This window comes from Siniperca chuatsi, linkage group LG5 (assembly GCF_020085105.1).
Source record: "Siniperca chuatsi isolate FFG_IHB_CAS linkage group LG5, ASM2008510v1, whole genome shotgun sequence".
In the NCBI taxonomy this organism is placed as follows: domain Eukaryota; kingdom Metazoa; phylum Chordata; class Actinopteri; order Centrarchiformes; family Sinipercidae; genus Siniperca; species Siniperca chuatsi.
The window spans coordinates 12,919,093-12,940,035 of NC_058046.1; the positions used below are offsets into that span (position 1 = coordinate 12,919,093).

Genomic DNA, 20,943 nt, shown 5'->3' on the forward strand with positions numbered 1-20,943 from the left:
AAATCATGTTCATGTATATAATTATCACACTATCATGTAGCTATGACTGCAGGCTATACCGGTACAATACATCCAATGGCAACGTGTATGTTTTACTTTCTCTTAGCATTTTGAATGAAAATGGGGGGGATGACATAGTAGATACAATAGATTTAGAATGTATATTTATATATATGAGCATGTATGAATAATGAATATAATCAAGCATAATATGAAAAATGTTAATATGAACAATCTATGGAAATATGAGTATGTCATATAGCCTATATGTTTGTATAACACATACATAAATATGATATATATGAATAAATACAAGAGAAAATACAATGAAATACAGTAGCATAGTATAAGAACATGACATAATAAAGACAGATAGTATATCATTGTACATTAGGATAGTGTAGTGGTTATGTATAATAACAATAGATATAGATAATAAATAAATATTTTTTTGATATTCAATAGAATATTGTAGCTAATGAAATGTATATTTGATTATTTCCAAACCCTTACATCTGTGCATACCGCCGCCTCCATCATGATGATAGCTGCTATTGCAGTCACAGTTTCTGTTTTTCTCTGGATTGTCTCTACAGTACAGTATACACACTGCCAGGCCCAGCAGTCACTGGAAGCATCCTTCCTCATCTGTCTTTTCACAAATTTTAATGTAAAAACTAAACAGAATAAAATGTTTATAATTTAAATAAACATCAGCAGTCAAGTATTGAGAGACAAAAATGTTTTTTTTTTCAGGAATATGTCCCATCTGTGTTCGACAAAAGTGCTGTCAATTCGAGGTATAGAGGGCAACAGTTTCAGCTACATCTCATCTTACCTCCATCATATGACACTGCAGGTAAGTAAGATCTCATTCTTTACTTGCACTTTTGATATCAGCTTGATGAACAGGTAACCCATGTTTGTGGAAGGCGTGCCATGTTATTCCTCAACAGGATCAGAGAAATACAAGCTTGCCCTTTTGTCTTTGGTCAAAATAACCTAAACACTACAATTATGTTGGTTAAAATGACCTGAGATGTTTTTTAATTGTTCTTTTATTTATTTATTCGTTATTTTAGTTTTAGTTTTGATTCATTACGAAGCCCTGAATTTTTTTGGCAATCATGATGGTAGCATTGGCAGTGGTGGACCTTGTAAGTTCAAATGCAGGTTTTGATGTTGTTAATATCAAGTCAAGAGGACGATGACCACCTGTTGCCTCTCTCCTACCACAATGTTAACATGGTGCTGGTCTGCTACGATGTCGTGTCCTTCAAGCTTCGATAATGTCTTCATAAAGGTATTTCTAAGTTGTGTCTTTAATGTTTTTGTTCTGGTTGAGGAGAATATCAGAGTTGGTGTAAATTCACTTTTAACTACTCCAATTCATTTCTTTAAGACAGTTTAAAATACATTTTGTGTAAGATAATAGTGTTTCCTTGTTTGTTTTTTGTGGCTTTTTTATACATGCAAATGTTTAAAAAGAACATACCAATAAAACATGAATATAAAACTCACAGATCATCTCAGATGTTTTTTTATTCTCAAACCGGCAACAAAAAGAAACAGTCCTGGTCACTCTCAACAGGTTAAAAAGCCGCAGCATTGTTTCGCTGCTAACAACACACATAAGCTTTACTTTAAAACTGTGCATTGACACAAGCAGTGGAACCTCTCTATTTACAGCAACATAAACTGGGTTAAAAAAATAAACCACAAAAATGAACCAAAGAAGCATGCCTTTGTTTGCAGTGATCTGTTTCTAAAGAAGGCACATGTGGCGAGTGTCCCGGAGTGTGTGCAGTTGGCCTGAATAAACCTGTCTTCATTTCATCCCTTGTGAAAAATAAAAAATAAAATAAAAAATACTCTTAAAGCCATCAACAATTCTTTGGAGAAGCATGAAAACCATTTTACTAAACAGTCTGTAAGTTTTTAATCCCTTCTAGCTCCTTGTTCTCTATTACGTGTCACAGAGATATTATCATCTGGTCGGGACAATTTGAATGCAAATTTTGGGAGCTTGTGTCCTACAGAAGCTGTTACATTACCATGACTATAAACCATGTGTAGGGGGTGGGTAATACAGACAAAACTGTATAATATATAATATTGCAATAATGCCCACAGCATTACCTTTCTATAAATACAGTATGTTACAATATTAAGAATTCAAAATCACTTGATAAAAATGCAAACTCATGTTCATCACATAGATCAAAATGGTTGTACTGTGTTTGTTGACCAAAAGCCAAAATATAACATGTATATATACTCATGTTGTGAAATACACTAATTCAACATATTTAAGGAAGAATATTATGGGATATGATATAATGATATGAAACTTTTGTCATGACACCATCACATGAGAGAACAACTGATATTGACAAATTTGGCATCCAGCTCTAAATATGTGCACATTCCCTCATTTGAGCTTGGACAGAGTTTTTGTACCAATGTTAGAGTAAAGACAATAAAAAAACACACCCCATATTCCACACTTCAACAATCTTTAACATAAACAATGTGTGAACATGCTCAAGCTTGTAAACTATGAAAAGTACAAAACATAAAAACTGAAACACATTTCCAATACGCGCATGCTTTGTAATAATACATTTAACAATACTTCTTCAAAGCCAGTAACCATTTGTATGGATTACAGTATATTGGAATTGCAAAAGCAACGTGACATTGAGCAAATTCCTCAAACTTTTACCCCGAGATTGATTTTACAAGAGGATGACTGGATAAAGAAAAATGAGTGTTGAACACAGACTCCACCACCAGGCTCCAAAACGTGTCTTTAATAACTGATTTTTATTCTCCCAAAAATATGTTCACTGCAATAACACACTTTGGTTTGGCATTAATTTTTCTTTTGCATCAGATTTCACATGAATACTGTTGGCTGTTAACATTAAGATATTATTTTTGTTTTGTTAAAGATAAAAACAATAGCTGGAAAGGACGGGAGCAAACATTTGACACAACCTAAAACAAAACTTGGTAACTAAAATAAAAAGTCCCTACAAGTAACCATTTAGTCCAGTGAGTATGGACGTGTGTGTATCAATCAAACCAAAGCACTAAGGCCTTTTAAAAGCATGTAACTTGTTCTATAATTTTGGTTTTAAAGCATGCGGACAGTGATTCTAATATAACTGATATTTCAGTCAGACAATTCACACCTTGAATATGAACATCTGTATTGGTGATAAAGGCTTGGTAATGCTTCCTACAAAGTCTAATTTAAAGCCAGGCAAATGTGAGAACAGGAGAAACTAATGCAACCCACCATGGGACACAGAATAAAGTGTGAGTTGTGTAAACTACACATAGAAAAGCCCAGACAGAGCAGCACCACAATTTTTCTACCTGAAGTAAAAACAGGCTTCACCGCAGACTTCATTTTTAGTGAATATTGAAAATAAGTCCTGGCTTTGTCGAGTTCTATTCAAACAAGGAAGTGCACTTTTAACGTATTCGTTAACGTCATTGTTGATCTCATATGGATCTTCCTCAGGTCAACCATTTGACCCAGATTTCCCTGGTGTTGGTGATCTCTATGACAGTACATGTGTGAAGTCCTCAAGTGGCTTTAGTCCTGAAATATGTAATATTACAATACGATATGATATGTCATTACACAAGCCACTGAAAAGTTTAGTGCCTCAGAGCAAAAGATTTACCTTCAAGTTAAAGGTAAAGCTATTTTCCTAAAATATGATGTGTAGAAGTTTGTGAACATGCATTATCTAAGTGGACTGAGTCAAAACCTGCAACGCTCGACGGATGAAGCTTGCAATTCCAAAAGAAGCATCTGAGCACAGTTCATAAACATAAAAATAAAGCTTCTATAAGAGATTTCCCATGTTGAATGTCCGCTGCTGCTGTATGCTAGCTGGCTATAATCAAGGGTAATGGACAGCGGACTTCAGGTCGTCATTCTCAGCCCTGTGGTCCAGCTGGTTCTGGAGCCGAATGACCTGCTCCAGCTCTCGGATCTGTCGGTCCGTTTTGTGACTGACGAGTGTGCGGTAAAAGTGGACGGCGAACACGATAAAAACGATTCCAAACGGCACCATGATGCAGGTGGAGGCGATGGCTGCGGCCTCACCAGAACTTATGGTGCCATTGTTTTCTTCAGTGGCGCTTTTGAGAGGCAAGAACTTCACCCAGCACAAGAGCATCACCTCGGTCAGAAAGAGGAGGGTGCCGATGACAGTGGAGAAAGCCCAGGCCAGTTCTATGTGGTGGTGCATGCGCTCATGAGGAGACTCGTTGACAGAGTTGAGGTTGTGAACGTTGCTGACAGCCTCAAGATTAGGGAGGATGCAGGTGCTGATCATGAGGGCAAAGAGGTGTACCGCAACCAGGACTGTGGTACAGGCACTGAAGGCTATCAGCAGCCCTGGAGGATACTTATAATCCCGCTCCAGCTGTACTTCCACCATGGCAACCTGGGAAAATCATACAAGAAAAATGTCAATATTTGCAACAAATATAGGTAGAGAAAGTCTCTGCATTAATCTTAATTTGCATATTGGGCACATTTTATTATGATTGCTTTATGTACCTTCAGAGCAGTGATTTTTGCATCTGCACTCTTAAGGTGGTTCTTTGTGTTTGTCAAAAAATTAAGAAGCTTTGGAATTAAAATTGGGGCTGATGTCAGTGTTACATGAGTCTTTACTAATGTAGTAAACTGGCACTGAAAATGTACTTTTTTCTCCAGCTGAGAATTGAATATTAACATATGACTATGCAAAAAAAAACCAAACATCTTACCTACCTGAACCCCTTTCAAACCATCGGTAAGAAACACAATAAACGTGTTTGTACATAAAATAATAAACAAAGACAACTTTGATCACTGCTTGCTTTCTTCCTGTTGATGCCTCTACCACCTCCACCACACAGCAAAGACAGCTATATATATCAATCAAATCAAATGTAACAATAAAAAACGTCTCAGAAGTGGTTTCTTCTGCTGAATCTTACCAAATAGCAATTTGTGGTGAAAAGTTTCAATTTACATGGTATTATAAGAAGATTGGAGGGCCCCTGAAACCTTTAAAAAAGCAGCCATTTGTTTAGCCTTGCTTTTGCTTAGTTTTAGTGTCTTATTTAACCTTTATTCTTTTTACGTTTTTAGCTTGATGTCTGCATTTCATGTCTTTCACGTGCTTGTTTGTCTTTTATTGTGAGGCACTTTGTGACATCTGCCTTTGAAAGCTGCTATACAAATAAATGTTCTTACTTACTTACTTATAAGAGCAGGGCACCTGCATTACTGTAACTGCATTGCTTACATACAGATTTGAGCATCAACTGTACATTGATGTAGAAATAAGTGAATGGTGAGATAGAAGAATAGGTGACAAGTCCATATCTGATTAACCCAAATGAATCCGTTATTTATATACTTATATATGGACTTTTTCACGAATAGTCTATGGACAGAGGAGCATTAGAATATACATTTTTATATATATTCATATACTTTTTTTGTCATGGTGTTTAATACTTTGCATGTTTATGTTCATTATTAGCCTGCATAGTTTCACAAATATCTTACTGCTGACTATTCTAATTTTGTGGATTTTGGATTATTATTGATATTTTTATACTCACACCTTTATTGATATGTTATACTTGCACTCCTTCCTACTTTACACTGCAACTGCTGCGCAACAATTTCCCTCGTGATAAATGAAGTTCTATCTTATCTTAATAGCGTCATAAATATTGGCAGTGTTATACACTTCAGAAATAAATTTGGCTATTTCTCAACTTTTTGTATGTACATATATGAAGTTGGTGTTATTTGTACGTTGAAAAATAAAATAAAAAAGGATTTTGTTTTTTTTTTAAATGGTGTGGACGCTTCAGCAGCGCTGCGGTCTACTTGTTATGGCGGAAGACAAACCCGGATTTGAGGGTGTGTAAGCAAGAAGCCCTCTAAAGTTTAAATAAACTGTTTTCTTGGTCCGTTATCATTGCACTGTTGCACCGTGACATAGGCTACACCTCGTGCAAACCCACACATGACTAAAAGGACGAGTAGTGTTTCTTTTTGATATTGTGACCCTTTTGTATCAAGTACTCAGTTGACGACGCTGTCCTTACGGAAACAAAACGCTCGTTAATGGTAAAAAATTAAGGCACGGGAGCCGTCATTAGGCCTGGAAAGGGTCATGCTCGCCACAGCCCTTGAAAACAATCATCTGCGTCACATATGTACCTGCGGTTAATGCCGATGGCCTAAGTTGAGTTTGCATTCATGCAGTAAACATTGTGACTACTGTAACGGAAACCAGTGAAGTCAAAAACATAACTTACCATCGCGAATCCCGACAACAGAGCTGAAGTGCGACTGGTGGCTTTTAACTTGGCTCGACTCAAGTACAGTTTTCTCCATGACAGAGCCTGCATGGAGTGCTCGTTTAAACTCATTCCGAGAGTTGTTTCAAGTTGTCAGTTGTTGTTGGTTTTTTTGTTGTTGTTTTTTTTATATATGGTTATAACCCGGATGGATTTACAGGACGGTAGTCGATGAAGTAGATTGATGAAACGCGCGCACAGGAAAATTGGTTCCGGTGAGGTATGCGAGATCTAATGAACACTAGACATAGATGTCAAAACTTTCCTGCAACAGCTGACTGACTTTCAGAGTCTGTCAGGAAACACAAGATACCCACAATCCAATGCTCTTGTCAGGCCGCTGCAACAGTTCGCCTCCTTGCGCCAGAAATTCGTCATGAGGCTGATTTGTCTCCTCATCTACTAATATGTAGTCTCTTCAACATACACCCACATTTTGCAGTCCACTTTTGCGCAACTTTTAGTGGCTTGTCATTGCTGCCCACACTGGCCTCTGTATCAGCAGTTTTGAATGAATCTGGTGAAATTTGTCTCAGACCAAAAGTCTGACCAATTCAGCAAAAAATATGCATGAATCTAACTGAAGTCTGGTAATGTCTTTTATTTTAAAGAGCCATTAAAGTTCCTTAAAATTGTCACTACCCTCCAGAAAGAAAAGGTTACAAAATGGTATCCATTTATGTATACCAATAACTACTTGTATTGCTGTATCCCTTTTTCTTATTTACATTAATTGAGTGATATTAATTACTCATTCATATTAACTGTCACAGTACAGGAGATCGATAGATTTATTTGACAATAATAAAGGTAAATACAAGCATGCAGTCACCCACTCCTACACATCAAATTCAATTCAAGTTAAAAACACAATAAAGCTAAAAGCTTACAGTATCTCTCTTGTGGTGCTGCTGCGGTGCAGGAGAGAGTTCGAATAATCTGAACTGTCAGAAACGGCAGAAATCAGAAATGGGGAGTTGATTTGAGAGAGAGTAGAATAAGGAGTTTTCTGTGTGTGCTCCCCGTTACCACAGTGGAAACTCTGCTCACTGCACATTCAGTACATTGTTAACAGAAGAGGCACATAATGGTTTTTCATGAAAGTAGATGTGAAGCCTACTATTTGATCCACAATATAGGAAGAAAGGAGTTTCTTATTGTCCAAGGTACAAATTTGTATCAATTAATTTATAAATAAAGCACCTGGGGGAGAGAAACCAGGGTTCAATCCCTGGCTGCGATGCTTTTGGCTTGGCCCCATCAAACACAAGTGGCGGTAAGGGATCACGTCTTTTTACAGTAGTTGGTCTGTCTAGGTCAGTAAGGTGCTTGACAGCCCTCAGTCAGTGACTGGACCTCTGTGTGACATCGTAGTTAGGCCATCATCACCATTAGCAGCACCAGTAAAGTGAAATTGTACAACAGCCTGTTTTATTTGTAACAATGTACATTTTTAAGATACACACTGTGTGCAGTATCACATCCTGCAAATGCTGGATCTGTGTTGTCCTCTGAAGTGCACTCTGATGGGGGCGAAGCAGTGTAAACTGCTCCTGTTTAGTAAACTTGAAAAGTTAGTTATTTGCACTGGCACAGGGACAGGCTGATTAGATTTTTGGTGAAATCCTGATTTTGAGCACAATGAAATCTGATCTCACATCACTCAGGTTGTAGATTTATAAAGGACACTTATGAATCTGTCCCTGCACAGTCGGAGATTTTAATTTGAAGTCTTTTATCACCAGGGGCGATTCTAAAACATGAATGTAGCTCTAATGCAACCACAAGGGGGCACAAGCCAGTGTCTTCTTGTGCCAGTCCCAAGTCTGGATAAATGCAGAGGGTTGTGTCAGGAAGGGCATCCGACGTACTCGGTGTGTCATCTGGAAAGAGGAAAGTGGACAAGGAGACTTGGTGGCGGAACGAGGAAGTTCAGGAGTGTATACAGAGAAAGAGGTTAGCTAAGAAGAAGTGGGACACTGAGAGGACTGAAGAGAGTAGACAGGAGTACAGGGAGATGCAGCGTAAGGTGAAGGGAGAGGTGGCAAAGGCAAAACAAAGAGCATATGAGGACTTGTATGCTAGGTTGGACACTAAAGAGGGAGAGGTGGATTTGTAGAGGTCGGCCAGACAAAGAGATAGAGATGGGAAGGATGTGCAGCAGGTTAGGGTGATTAAAGATAAGGATGGAAATGTATTGACAAGTGCCAGGAGTGTGATGGGAAGATGGAAGGAGTACTTTGAAGAGTTGATGAATGAGGAAAATGAAAGGGAACGAAGAGTAAAAGAGGTGACTGGTGTGGAGCAGGAAGTAGCAAAGATTAGCAAGAGTGAAGTGAGGAGGACGTTGAAGAGGATGAAGAGTGGAAAGGCAGTTGGTCCTGATGACATACCTGTGGAGGTATGGAAGTGTCTAGGAGAGGTGGCAGTAGAGTTTCTGACTAGTTTGTTTAACAAAATCTTGGAGAGTGAGAGGATGCCCGAGGAATGAAGGAGAAGTGTACTGGTGCCAATTTTTAAGAACAAGGGAGATGTGCAGAGCTGTGGCACCTACAGAGGAATAAAGCTGATGAGCCATACAATGAAGTTGTGGGAAAGAGTAGTGGAAGCTAGGCTAAGGGCAGAGGTGAGCATTTGCGAGCAGCAATATGGTTTCATGCCTAGAAAGAGTACAACAGATGCAGTATTTGCTTTGAGGATGCTGATGGAGAAGTACAGAGAAGGTCATAGGGAGTTGCATTGTGTCTTCGTAGATTTAGAGAAAGCGTATGACAGGGTGCCGAGAGAGGAGCTGTGGTATTGTATGAGGAAGTCTGGAGTGGCAGAGAAGTATGTTAGAGTGGTGCAGGACATGTATGAGAGCTGTAAGACCGTGGTGAGGTGTGCTGTAGGTGTGACAGAGGAGTTCAAGGTGGAGGTGGGTTTGCATCAAGGATCGGCTCTGAGCCCCTTCTTGTTTGCTCTGGTGCAATGGAGACTGTGGAAAAGAGGTGAAGAGGCGAGTGCAAGCAGGTTGGAACGGGTGGAGAAAAGTGTCAGGTGTGTTGTGTGATAAGAGTATCAGCAAGAATGAAAGGAAAGGTGTTCAAGACGGTGGTGAGACCAGCGATGTTGTACAGCTTAGAGACAGTGGCACTGAAGAAAAGACAAGAGGCAGAGCTGGAGGTAGCAGAGATGTTGAGGTTCTCTTTGGGAGTGACGAGGACGGACAGAATCAGGAATGAGTACATCAGAGAGACAGCTCATGTTAGACGTTTCAGAGATAAAGTCAGGATGTAGTGAGAGAGGACATGAAGTTAATTGGTGTGAGTGAAGAGGATGCAGAGGACAGGGTTAGATGGAGGCAGATGATTCGCTGTGGCGACCCCTGAAAGGGAACAGGAAAAGGAAAAGAAGAAGAATAGAGTGTAGCTCTAAAAGAGCGTGCAGTATGGCTAATAATACAAAATATCAGCATATTAAGACAAAAAAAAAACAGTTTTCATATTAGATAGGCTATATGAATTACTGAAATAAATCTTCTAAATTCTCCTTCACTTTTATTTCAGCTTTAGTAGTCTTCCCAAACTGCCTGCCATAGACTAATTCTTGATACTACCACTGGATGACGCCAAAGTAAGACATTTTCAAACCCTAAACATAGTGGCTTTACATGATTCATTGTATCATCATCATTATATCATACAGTCCAGTCCTGAGTAAGCCAGTGACACATTTCTTGTTGTGTTGGCTCTGTACCCAAGTACATTGGATCCAAAATGAAGTAATACGTTTGAGGTTAATTTCATTATCAACATCAGCATTTATCACCAACAGTGTGAGTGTGGTAACTGTAAATGTTAAATACATAACTACTCCCCCAATTTCAGGGGAACAAAATGTATTGGACAAGTGAACAGTCATCAGATTTAATATCTGGTTGCAAATCTCTTGCAATCAATGATGAGGTCTGTGACTCACAGACATCAGGACACACACACAGGAAATATTGATGATACCTGTAGTTCAGATCTTGCTAATTTCTATGGCTTTTCGCTTTTTGTCTGGTGTTCAGCAGGTGAAACACCTGAGGTCAGGTGACTGACATAGCCACTCAAGAATCATTGCACTGTTTGGCGATTAAGCTACAGCATATAGAAAATATGAATAACCATTACTGACACCAAACCTATTACACATGTCGCGTGCGGCGTGTCGCGATAAAATCATTAGTAACCTACTAAACCCTTAAGGATTAAGATGTTAAATAAATCAAATTAACCTTTGACGAATTTAACCCGTACCGTCACTCACTGACTCACACATCCCACAAACAGAAACAGAAGCAGAAGCGAAGACGGACTTGTGTAGGAGTGAACTTTCTTGTTTCAGCTGCTTATCTTCTTTTCCTGTTAGAATCGATGCTGCGGTCACGTCGCACGTTAATAACAGTAGCAACGGATGGCAGGGTTTTTATATTTAGCCTACTTTAGTTTTTACCTTACTTCACTGTTTTACACACTCTTTTATATTTAGAACACGTGTATAATCACTGTTGTCTGCCTTCACGCGTTTCGGTCGACTGTTTTATGCTAACCCTAAAGCTGCGAGCACGTTAAGAAAGCAGGAAAATGGTGTTTACCATGCTTCCCTTGTTTCCTGAACACAACACAATGAACATAGCCAGCAGCTGCCTGTGTTGGTGTGATGTGAAGGCGGGGGGAATGAGCTGAGCTGGAGGCTCGTTCAGCCATGTTAGTTTTCTCTGCTGTTCACGAACGATGAGAGAGAGGAGCCATGGCCTTGTCATTGAGCGGAGACGATGAGGAATATGATTCAGAGTCTGAGCAGGTCAGAGCTCCTACATTTCATTATGTGACCTCTCTATATGCGTGTGTTGTTTTTGTTTTTATTGTCAGTGTGCTGTGTGCGAAAGAAAGCCTTTTGTGAGCGGAATGGTGTTTTTCTTCAGTTGCTTCTGGTTAACGTTGGGTTTTCACCCGCTCTTCTTCACTCTATCTAACGTTACGCCAGTCGAGTTGTAAGGAGAAAGGTGTCATTTAAACCTTCTTCTACAGTTAACCAGGTTATAGAGACGAACAACTAGCTAAATGTTTCGTACACAGTTAAATAGACCCAGAATTGATACCCTGGCCGTCTTAACACACCGTGTACTCTCCACCTTGGACACCATCACAACTGACCCATGTTGTACTGACCACCTCTTAATACAGAGCAGTTTCATCCAGCAATGTTACATTTTTCGTGGCTGTGTCCACCATTAAGATCATCCAGCCTCATACTTTAAAAGCTGTGATTTCCTCATGTACACTAACCTCCCATAAGCCCCCTTGGAAAAAAAAAAATGCTCTTCCTGTGATTAATTTCCTCACACTTCCTGAACTTGCCCTCACCACTCTGTGCCTTTAAGAGGACTTTAAGAAAGCAAAATGTTGTTCAGGCAGGGACCGAGGAGGGGGATGGGGAGAGGGAACAATGAAGTGGCTCGACTTGTGTTGCTTGGTAGTCCAGTGGTTCCCAAACTGGGGTCCAGTGACCCCCTCAAACCCCTGGCAAAATTATGGTCACTTTGATTTCAACAGTGTTTGGTCCACTTGTTTTGCACTAGGAGGAGGAATAAACAGCACTCAATATGAGGTTCCTTAGAACAAAGTTTTGATATGTAGCATGAAGTGCATCTATAGTGGGGTCCACAGCATGAATGCTTTCTAACATGGCTTATGAGATATTGCACAAGTCTCCATTAGACACTTGGCCTGTACAACTCAGGAGAAATATGAGAGCTGCTGAAATAAGAGTCGGCTACTTGTGCTTACACAATGTTTATACCTACAGCACTCACTAACAGTTCATCAGAGAGGGTATTTAGACCTGTTTTGTTGTGATTTTGTGTTGAAGACAGTAACACACACTTTTGTTTGTGTTGAAGACCACTGTACATGAGCAGTAAAAGCTGAGCCTTGTGACCTCCTCTCACAGAAATCTATGCTGAAGCTGAATCAGAAGACAGCGCTCAGAATATAGGCCATGTTTTTGTTCACAGTCCTCTGCAACCAATCCCAAATTCCTGACATATCACCGCACAGAGCTACAGAAAAGACGAGTCAGCTGATAGTTTTTTTTTTTTGTTTTTTTTTTTGCTGACCACGCTTTGCAAAGTGGCCAATGTAGCAAGGCAGAGGTCCAAGATGTTCAGGGAATGGAAGAAACGTCAAATATTTGTTGTGGTCAAAACTTTGCATGGACACTTTTAATTCAAGCTACTTTGCTCAGAGGCTCTGCAAACTTGACTTAAGATATGATATTAGAAAAGCAGTTGTGTCAGACAAGGTCAGGAAAATAATGAGCCAGCTGAACTAAAAAACATTGTGTAATGTTGACAGTCACAGCCACCCCTGCAGCAGCCGCAGTAGCCCATCCTTTGATGTCTCCCTCCCATATTTCCACGGCAGACCGATGGATTTATGGAAAGCTGTCAGATGGATTATTCCTTATTTCGACTAAATTCTCCACCAGTAACAGCAGGCAAAACATGACCTATTGTTCTGGGAAAAACATACAGTTTAAAAGAAAACATATCTTTCCAAAATCCTCCTGAGGGAAAATTAAAATCAGGACAACACTTTTGGTTCTTTGTCACAGTCAACAGATTTAGGACTAGTTTCTCCTTTCTGTCTGTGTAATATGATTCATTGTCATTATCCTGGAATGTCTTGTTCTATTACCATTTAGTAGTTTTACTTGTTTGACCTGTCCATAGTACTCTAGCATTGTTACCTAAAAATGAAATCAACATGTGCTTAAATCCCATGTTGTAGTAGTAATCAGTAAGAGAATAAGACATCAAAAAAAGTGCTCACAGCCTCACCCTAAACCATAACCTCCTCCTGTGAGCTTATTTTTATCCATCTCTTGCAGTCCTCTATTCAAAGAGTTGCCACCAGCAAGGCAAACATGTTGCCAAGGTAACCTCTCTTACTAGACAAGAATCACTGTAATGGTCTATGATTTGTCTTATTTTCATTGTGCTTTACGGACCTGCCATGGCAACAGGGAAGAGACTAAAAATAAATATGAGAAATTCACAAACGTGAATTTAGGACCATAGATATGAGGGAGGGAGAGAGACTTTTCCCACACAAACATGTAATATGAGATTAATCACCATGTTACCTTCTCTTTCATTTTCTCCCGTGAGTCACACGGGGAGTGTATGTATGCAATTCACCAGGAAGGTCAGAGCTGTGGGGCAGGTTGTGATTTGATTATGTAAATGCCTGGTTTTGAGATGATAACTTCCGTGATTATTTCATTTGATACCATTTCAGATACTCAAATTTTTTCACAATTTTCTGACATTTAATCACTTATCAAGAAAGTAATCTAATTTGAACATCGCTTTGGACTAAAGCTTCTGCCAAAGGAATAAATGTAACTCACAGATCAATAGATAATGAAAGTAATCATTTGTTGGAGACCTATAAATATAATTTGTTTCACTTAAATGCCAGCATATGTCTGGTGTCCAATACTTTACCTGTTATTATACTTACATAATAGTTGCATTAATGCTTGGTACAGATATCTAAAAACTATTCTTTATTAGTATTTTTTTGTTTCAATAATCACAACAAAGAAATACACAAGCATACACAGAACATTTGAAAATAAATTACAACTAGAAACTCTAAATTGTATAGTAATTGTCAAAAAGCAGCAAGAACTGCCTATTATGACTAAAACATATAAATGAATAATCCGTTTATCGTGTTGATGCAACATATCAGGCATCATTTTCATATCTGCCCTGATGCTCAGCTTCAGAAGCTCAAAACAGATGAGCTCACTAATATACAGTATGTTGCACCCATTGTCTTGCTTAAAGACCCTTGTTGTTTCCTGGTATAAACCTTTCATCCTCAAATGACAAGAGTCTCGTAATTTTCTGGCCTTCATCTAACCACTCTCACTGTTGGTCTTCCAGCAGCGGGCAGCCAACCGGCCGAAGCCCAAGATGGGGACGTCGTCGGCCGTTAAGCTGCCGTCCAACCGCAGCTCATCCGGAGCCAGACGCAGGAGGACACGCTGCCGAAAGTGCGAGGCGTGCCTCCGGACAGAGTGTGGAGAGTGTCACTTCTGCAAGGACATGAAGAAGTTTGGAGGGCCGGGGCGCATGAAGCAGTCTTGCATTATGAGACAATGCATTGCGGTAAGTTAGTTGGCATATTCAAAAGATAGCACTTTTACACATTCACACACACATTTTCTATATTATATATTTTGCTACAACAGCTGTGTATCAAAGAAATAACAAGGGGCATTGTCACAGTTTCTCTTCTGAAAAAGAAGTCATTATAATATGGTTTGTTGAGTTAAATGTATTTGTTCCTGCATGTTCTTGATGTTTTGTTCTCAATCCATGCAGCCGGTTCTGCCCCACACGGCGGTGTGTGTGGTGTGTAAAGAGGCAGGGAAAGAGGACACACTGGAGGATGAGGAGGACAAGTTCAACTTCATGCTGATGGAGTGCTCTATCTGCAACGAGATCGTCCATCCCAACTGTCTTAAGGTACAGAGGGCCAGGCTGGGAACAGTTGAACAGCTCCACCTTAGTCCAGTCATTTACTCAGTGACTCATTTCTGTTATATTAGTGTGGCAGGAATCTCAGGACATCGTAACATAATGTGAGTGACTCAAACTTTTGGACTGTAGTTGCTGAAGGTAATTGGATGTGGAATTGGTGTTGTTTATATAACACTGAACACACTCATCGCTCTTATGTGGCTCAGAAGTTTTTATGGCTCAAGTGTGACACCATCATGTTTGAGGTTTTGACTTCCCACCACATGCTCAAGAAAACAAGCGATCGGGGCTAAGAACATTATCTGAATGACCCAAAATTGAGTTTACTGCCTTAAAAAGATGTGAGACAGCAGACCTTACTAGTTGCAATGCTAAAAACATTTTGTGAGGTAAAGCCAAAACAAAAATGTAAAGCAGCACACACCCTGTTTGTAACTGTTATGTCAAAAACACAACAGGTCGTTGCTAGCACAGGTTTGGTCAAACCAGTTTTTCATACAAGCATTGTCTAGTTGTTTTGCAGCACAACAAAGTTATTATATATCTTTATTTTTTCCATTTTATGCATAGAACAATTTAGACATTACAGCCATTCAGAAGTGCATATTTAAGCTCCTCAAGTAGGAGTGTTTAATAACTCTACTTCCCTTTTTCTATTCAACACAGGAATCAAGAGTCAGCATGTTAACTATAGCTGAGGTTAAACTGCGCTGACCTGCCTAACAGGGACACGTCACAACAGTCACTTTCACTTCCCTTGTCTTGTTTGTATTAAACAAACTGTACATAGCACTCCGTTACGACTTGTTTGTGTTGAAATCCGGCTCATTTTCTTGTTGGTTTATCAGGTGAACGATGCCTCAGGAGTGGTGAACGATGAACTCCCTAACTGCTGGGAATGTCCCAAATGCAACCATGCTGGAAAAAGTGGAAAAGTGAGTACAAATATGTGTGAGTTAGAGGATTTAGATTATGTGCCAGCTTACTAGGTGTGTGTTGGAAGTATTTTCACTCTGAAAACAGTAAAACAATTACTACTAGAAATTTCTGAGATTTTGGTATTACCCATAGATTACAGTCTCTTTCCTAATTCAGTATTGCTTTCAGTATTTCAGTTTATGTGTATTGAATAGCTTGCCACTTCCTGTTTTTCCTTTTTTCTAGTTTGTGAAAGTCATTCACGTGACTCTGTCTCAGAATCAGGAAACCACAAACAGATGTGTTTTGTGTTTTGGTCACAGTGATGAGTTTATTAAACCTTATGTATACTTGTAGTACAGTTGGTTTTCCTTGTCACTATAGGCTAAAGGTATAAAGTTGTCTCGCAATTTTTGTCCCCTTTGGTATTGAAGCAAAAAAGGGGTCCAGGGTTCAAGTATGCGTCCAACCTCCCTGGCTCTTTGTTGAGGGAACAGAAGCCTGTGAAAGAGGAGGGGGATGTTCCTTCTGCAGCCAAGAGGAGACCAGACAGAGAGGAGACACCCAGGTACAAACCCGAGGAGTCTCTCCACAGACAGCCACCACTGCTCTCGCCCTGCAGCCTGCCCCGGCCCAGGCCTGAGGACAAACTGAGGAAGAAGAGGAAGCTGTTTGATGATGATGAGGAAGAGGCTCTTAGTGTGAGAAAGAAGGTTTGTATCATTTACAGACTGACTGACATTTTTTTTTTTTTTTTTTTTTAAATACATTGTAGATGCAAGTGTTTGGTTTGGTACAAGTGGAAATACCCCCTAAGTAATGTAAGTAATTCTCATACCATTTTTTTCCTGCAGGAAAAGTCAGATGATCCGTATTTTTCCAAACTTCTGCACCAAATCAAGACAGAAGAGGAGGACGAAGACGCATATGAAGAGGAGGATGGAGAAGGAAGGGAGCCTTACTTCCGGAGTGGCGTAGAGAGGAAATGCCGTTTTAGAGATGCTGAAGATGAAGGGGATGACAAGGACTCCAAGAATGAATCTTTGAATCACTGCATTAAAACGCCGATTGGAGACAGTGACCAGTCTCTCTGCAGCTCTCCTCAGGCCGGCCCCAGCAGCGAGGGTGGAAGTGAGACCCAGGAAAAAGGTCAGCGTCCAAAAGCTCGCCGTAAGCGGCGTCTACCTAATAGAGAGCTGAGCCGAGAGCTGAGCAAAGCACTGAACCAGGAAATCCAGAAGACTGAGAACTGCCTGGCCAATGAGAACCGGCAACCCCTCAAGGTGGAGCCGGAGACAGAAAACGAGGAACCCAAGAGGTTGTTCCGCAATGGCAGTGAACTCGGGGATCAGAGGCCCCACCTCAAGACCAAAGAGATGAACGGGACCCCCTGGGAGCTGCGCCACTTCTACCCGAGTCAGATCACTCCGCTGGGCTTCAACAGGAGCACCCCTACCAACCGGCCGGTGCCCCCACACTCCCCACCCAAGTGTGTCCAAATGGAGCGGCACGTCATTCGGCCCCCTCCGATAAGCCCGCCTCCCGACAGACTGCCTCTAAAAGATGGTAAAACTCATGTCATACAGCGTGAGGTCTGGATGAAGATATTTGGCTATCTCACACACCAGGAGCTGTGTGTCTGCATGAGAGTTTGCAAGACGTGGAACAGATGGTAAATGCACAGCACACACTTAAAATAGCATGTTTACATATTTATGTTCAGCTTCACAAAGACAAAACTCAAATATTGCTGCACAGAATGTATAAATGCTTCCTTTTTAAGTGTGAAGGAGCAATTAGAGCTTGTTTTCTGGGAGCTGTGCTTTGACTGTGTAACATGAAGACAATAACATGCAACACAAATCTTCCTTTCGGATGTCTAGGTGCTGTGATAAGAGACTTTGGACAAAGATCGATCTGAACCGCTGCACCTCCATCACCCCACTCATGCTAAGTGGGATTATCCGCCGACAGCCAGTTTCCCTGGACCTCAGCTGGACCAACATTTCCAAGAAACAATTAAGCTGGCTTATTAATAGATTGCCAGGTACCTAACGATGAGTGATTCTTGATCTTGTTTCACTTGTTCTGCATCAGTATTTTAAATTGCTGCTGTGTCTTTCAGGTCTGCGAGTGTTAAAGTTATCGGGGTGTTCTTGGGCTGCTGTATCTGCGCTCTGCACTTCTAGCTGCCCTCTGCTGCGCACCCTAGATGTCCAATGGGTGGAGGGACTCAAAGATGCCCAGATGAGGGACCTCCTCTCACCCCCCACAGACAACAGACCAGGTAACTAAACAAAGATCAACAAAGCACAAGCACTGCCATGGATGGGGGGGTTATTCCATACTAAAATGTAAAAATGCATTGTGATGCCTAGTGTGTGACACTGTTGACAAAATACCAAAATTGACTGGTGATGTTCTTTATGTGACCAACAGGTCAACTGGATAACCGCTGCAAGTTGCGGAACGTGGAGGACCTGCGGCTGGCGGGGCTGGATATCACTGACACGTCTTTACGTCTCATTAGTCGGCAGATGCCTCTGCTGTCCAACCTGGACCTTAGCTACTGCAACCATATCAATGACCAGTCAGTCAACCTGCTGACAGCAGCAGGGACCACGACCAGAGACTCCCTCACAGAAATTAACCTGTCAGGTGAGAACTGGGACCTGAGCAACGGCAGCGTAGGAATACACAGGCAAAGTTGCACCGAGTTGTAAAGGGGGTACATACAAGTGCAATACAGTAGTAAGTTAGATGCTTCAACTGGGAGGCCCCACTAGACAGTTTTTGAGGGGATCCAGATTTTTTTTCCAGTTGAACTAGTCGCTATGTTGAGTTCTTACAAAGAAAGTTTGCAAATTACAACCCAAAAAAGAATGAGTCAAGTAGGTGTGATTTTTAAAAGAAAACAAGAGGATGGGGAGTTGCCTGTGTCAAACCAAAGGTATGTTTTTTGTTTGTTTTTTTTACTCATAAGTAACTTTGTCCTCAAGTAACAAATTTGTGAATGTAAACTAAACTTTACAAAAACCACAAAAATTCAATGCAACCCTTCTCGAATGGAATATAGTTAAAGGTGAAAGTCGTAGCTGCTCGCCATCATTGTAAATGAACTGAGTCTGCTTACTGGGGCCAGTTTCAGTAGACCCCATGGGAAAGAGTTAGGGGTTTTGCTACATAATTTGCATTTGTCCTACTTGCATAATCTGCATGCACTTTGGGATCTTGTGCTTTTTTTTACGTTATTTACATTTGACAGTGAATTTTCTAGCTCATGACTGATTATTGTTCTCTTCGTTTCCCTTTAGTTTGTAACCGGGTCACAGACCATTCCCTAAACTTTTTCAAGCGCTGTGGAAGCATCTGTCAGATTGACCTTCGCTTCTGCAAGCAGGTGTCCAAGACGGCTTGCGAAAGGTTCATCGCAGAGATGTCTGTGAGCGTTCCGTTTAGACTGAAAGAGGACAAACTGCTGCAGAAGTCAAGCTAGTTCCTAACAGGACAGAAATGATTGAAAGACTCTCTTTGCACTTAATGGAACAAGTTTTTTCTTTTTAAACTGCTCCTGTGATACGTCCCCGAATCAATGTCACCGTAAACAAACTGAAATGAGAGACGGATTTCTGGATGGAGATCTTAAATGGACTCTGATGTAAGGAGGTGATAAACATTCACTGGACAGATGAAGAGGAAGCAGCATGAATGTATTTGTGCTGAGATTGTACTTTTATAAAGACGTGCTTGTAATTGAATGGTGGGTTGTTTATTTTTATTCTTTAAATATTTGAAAATGCAGTATTTTTATACAAGCATACTTTCATGAGTTTACATTGTCTCAGGAGCTAAATATTACAGAGACTGCATGGCATGTGAACTGAAAATTGTCCCCTTTATTACTTTACCTTCAAACATCAGTGTCTTCTACTGTATGTGCCAAAATCTGTATTTGACATTGTAACTTCAGTATCAGACAAAAAATAACATGAACAGTAATACATATCTGACTAAATTATCATAAACCTGAATATTTAGAATGTATTTCAAGAAGGATAAAATGGAGTAAACAAATTTCAGATATCTGTTACACCCTCATCTCTTCACTTACCTTAATACTTATGAATTGTTGAGTGTTGTTTGACATGGATTTTCTCCCAACATTTCAACATTAATTTATTGATTTTATTTTTTTTCTTTGATTTTCTTTTTTTTATATTACAGTTTGTATTTATTCATTTCTTCGGTAACTTGAGTAACTTGACATGCATGTCTCAGAGCTGGGCCAAACAATGCTTGCAAATAATTTATCTGGGTGGTTAGAGCCTGTTGCAGCATCCAGTTGGTGGGTTTCATAGGGTTTAACACCTAGAAGCCAGCGGCAGGAAGTTGACAGTCCCTGCAAATGTGTGACTGACAATTTATCTGACACTGACTTTCTATAATGCAGCCAACCCCACACATGTGGTTCTCTGTACAGGTTTAAAAAAGCAACTAAGTGAAAGACTTTTGCAAGTCATCCCCTTGCAAGTAACTCATTTGCATATATAATAACTCCAAACAGTTGGTGTTGTGTGTATTTTGGGGTGTGTTGTGCTGTAATCTATCACTTCAGGTGAATGTGATAATGTTTATATTTGTAAATCCAAAAACGAAGTGCTAATATGCATTAAAAGAATTTCATTTGTACCATCACTGAGTCTTGTCAGTTTTCATTTCCATATTGTGATGGAAATATGGTTGATTTGTTCTTTGAAGCAGAGGTCAGATATATTAGTGGTCCCCAACTTTGTCCGCTTTTGACACCCGATCACAGGTCATGGCCTCAGTGTCTGTTCAGAATATGAACGTGATTTGTAGCCATGCTAGTGGCATGCAATATCGATCTGTCTGTCGGTCCACCCCTTTGCTCCAGACTGAAACATCTCCACAACTACTCAATGGACTGCCATGATCCATTGTACAGACATTCATGGTCCCCAGAGGATGAATCCTATGGACTTTTGTGATCTCCTCACTTTTACTCTAGTGCCACTGTGAGGTTGACA

The 20,943-nt window shown here is 40.3% G+C and overlaps 2 protein-coding genes and 1 long non-coding RNA gene across 5 annotated transcripts; 1 reads left to right on the forward strand and 2 right to left on the reverse strand.

The window, feature by feature from the left end:
• Positions 1-1,524: 1,524 nt before the first annotated feature.
• Positions 1,525-6,768, reverse strand: LOC122876609 (calcium release-activated calcium channel protein 1-like). Its single transcript, XM_044197163.1, has 2 exons — positions 6,352-6,768; positions 1,525-4,469 (listed from the first exon to the last, which is right to left on the reverse strand). Exons 1-2 carry the CDS (start codon positions 6,463-6,465, stop codon positions 3,921-3,923), a joined length of 663 nt encoding a protein of 220 aa, XP_044053098.1. The 5' UTR covers positions 6,466-6,768; the 3' UTR covers positions 1,525-3,920.
• A 1,034-nt stretch (positions 6,769-7,802) lies between these two features.
• On the reverse strand, positions 7,803-10,803 carry LOC122876612. Its single transcript, XR_006378098.1, has 2 exons — positions 10,677-10,803; positions 7,803-8,276 (listed from the first exon to the last, which is right to left on the reverse strand). It is a non-coding gene; the product is annotated as an uncharacterized LOC122876612 (long non-coding RNA).
• kdm2ba (lysine (K)-specific demethylase 2Ba) lies at positions 10,794-20,590 on the forward strand. Of its 3 annotated transcripts, none has more exons than XM_044197164.1 (10): positions 10,794-11,223; positions 14,378-14,602; positions 14,819-14,962; positions 15,826-15,912; positions 16,321-16,608; positions 16,750-17,567; positions 17,779-17,942; positions 18,021-18,182; positions 18,335-18,553; positions 19,210-20,590. In XM_044197164.1, the coding sequence occupies exons 1-10, from the start codon at positions 11,170-11,172 to the stop codon at positions 19,389-19,391; spliced, it is 2,343 nt and encodes a 780-aa protein (XP_044053099.1). In that variant the 5' UTR covers positions 10,794-11,169; the 3' UTR covers positions 19,392-20,590. The 3 variants fall into 3 exon arrangements, with proteins under 3 accessions (XP_044053099.1, XP_044053102.1, XP_044053101.1); XM_044197167.1 differs by having other exon boundaries at positions 16,330-16,608; XM_044197166.1 differs by having other exon boundaries at positions 14,381-14,602.
• The last annotated feature ends 353 nt before the right edge of the window (positions 20,591-20,943 follow it).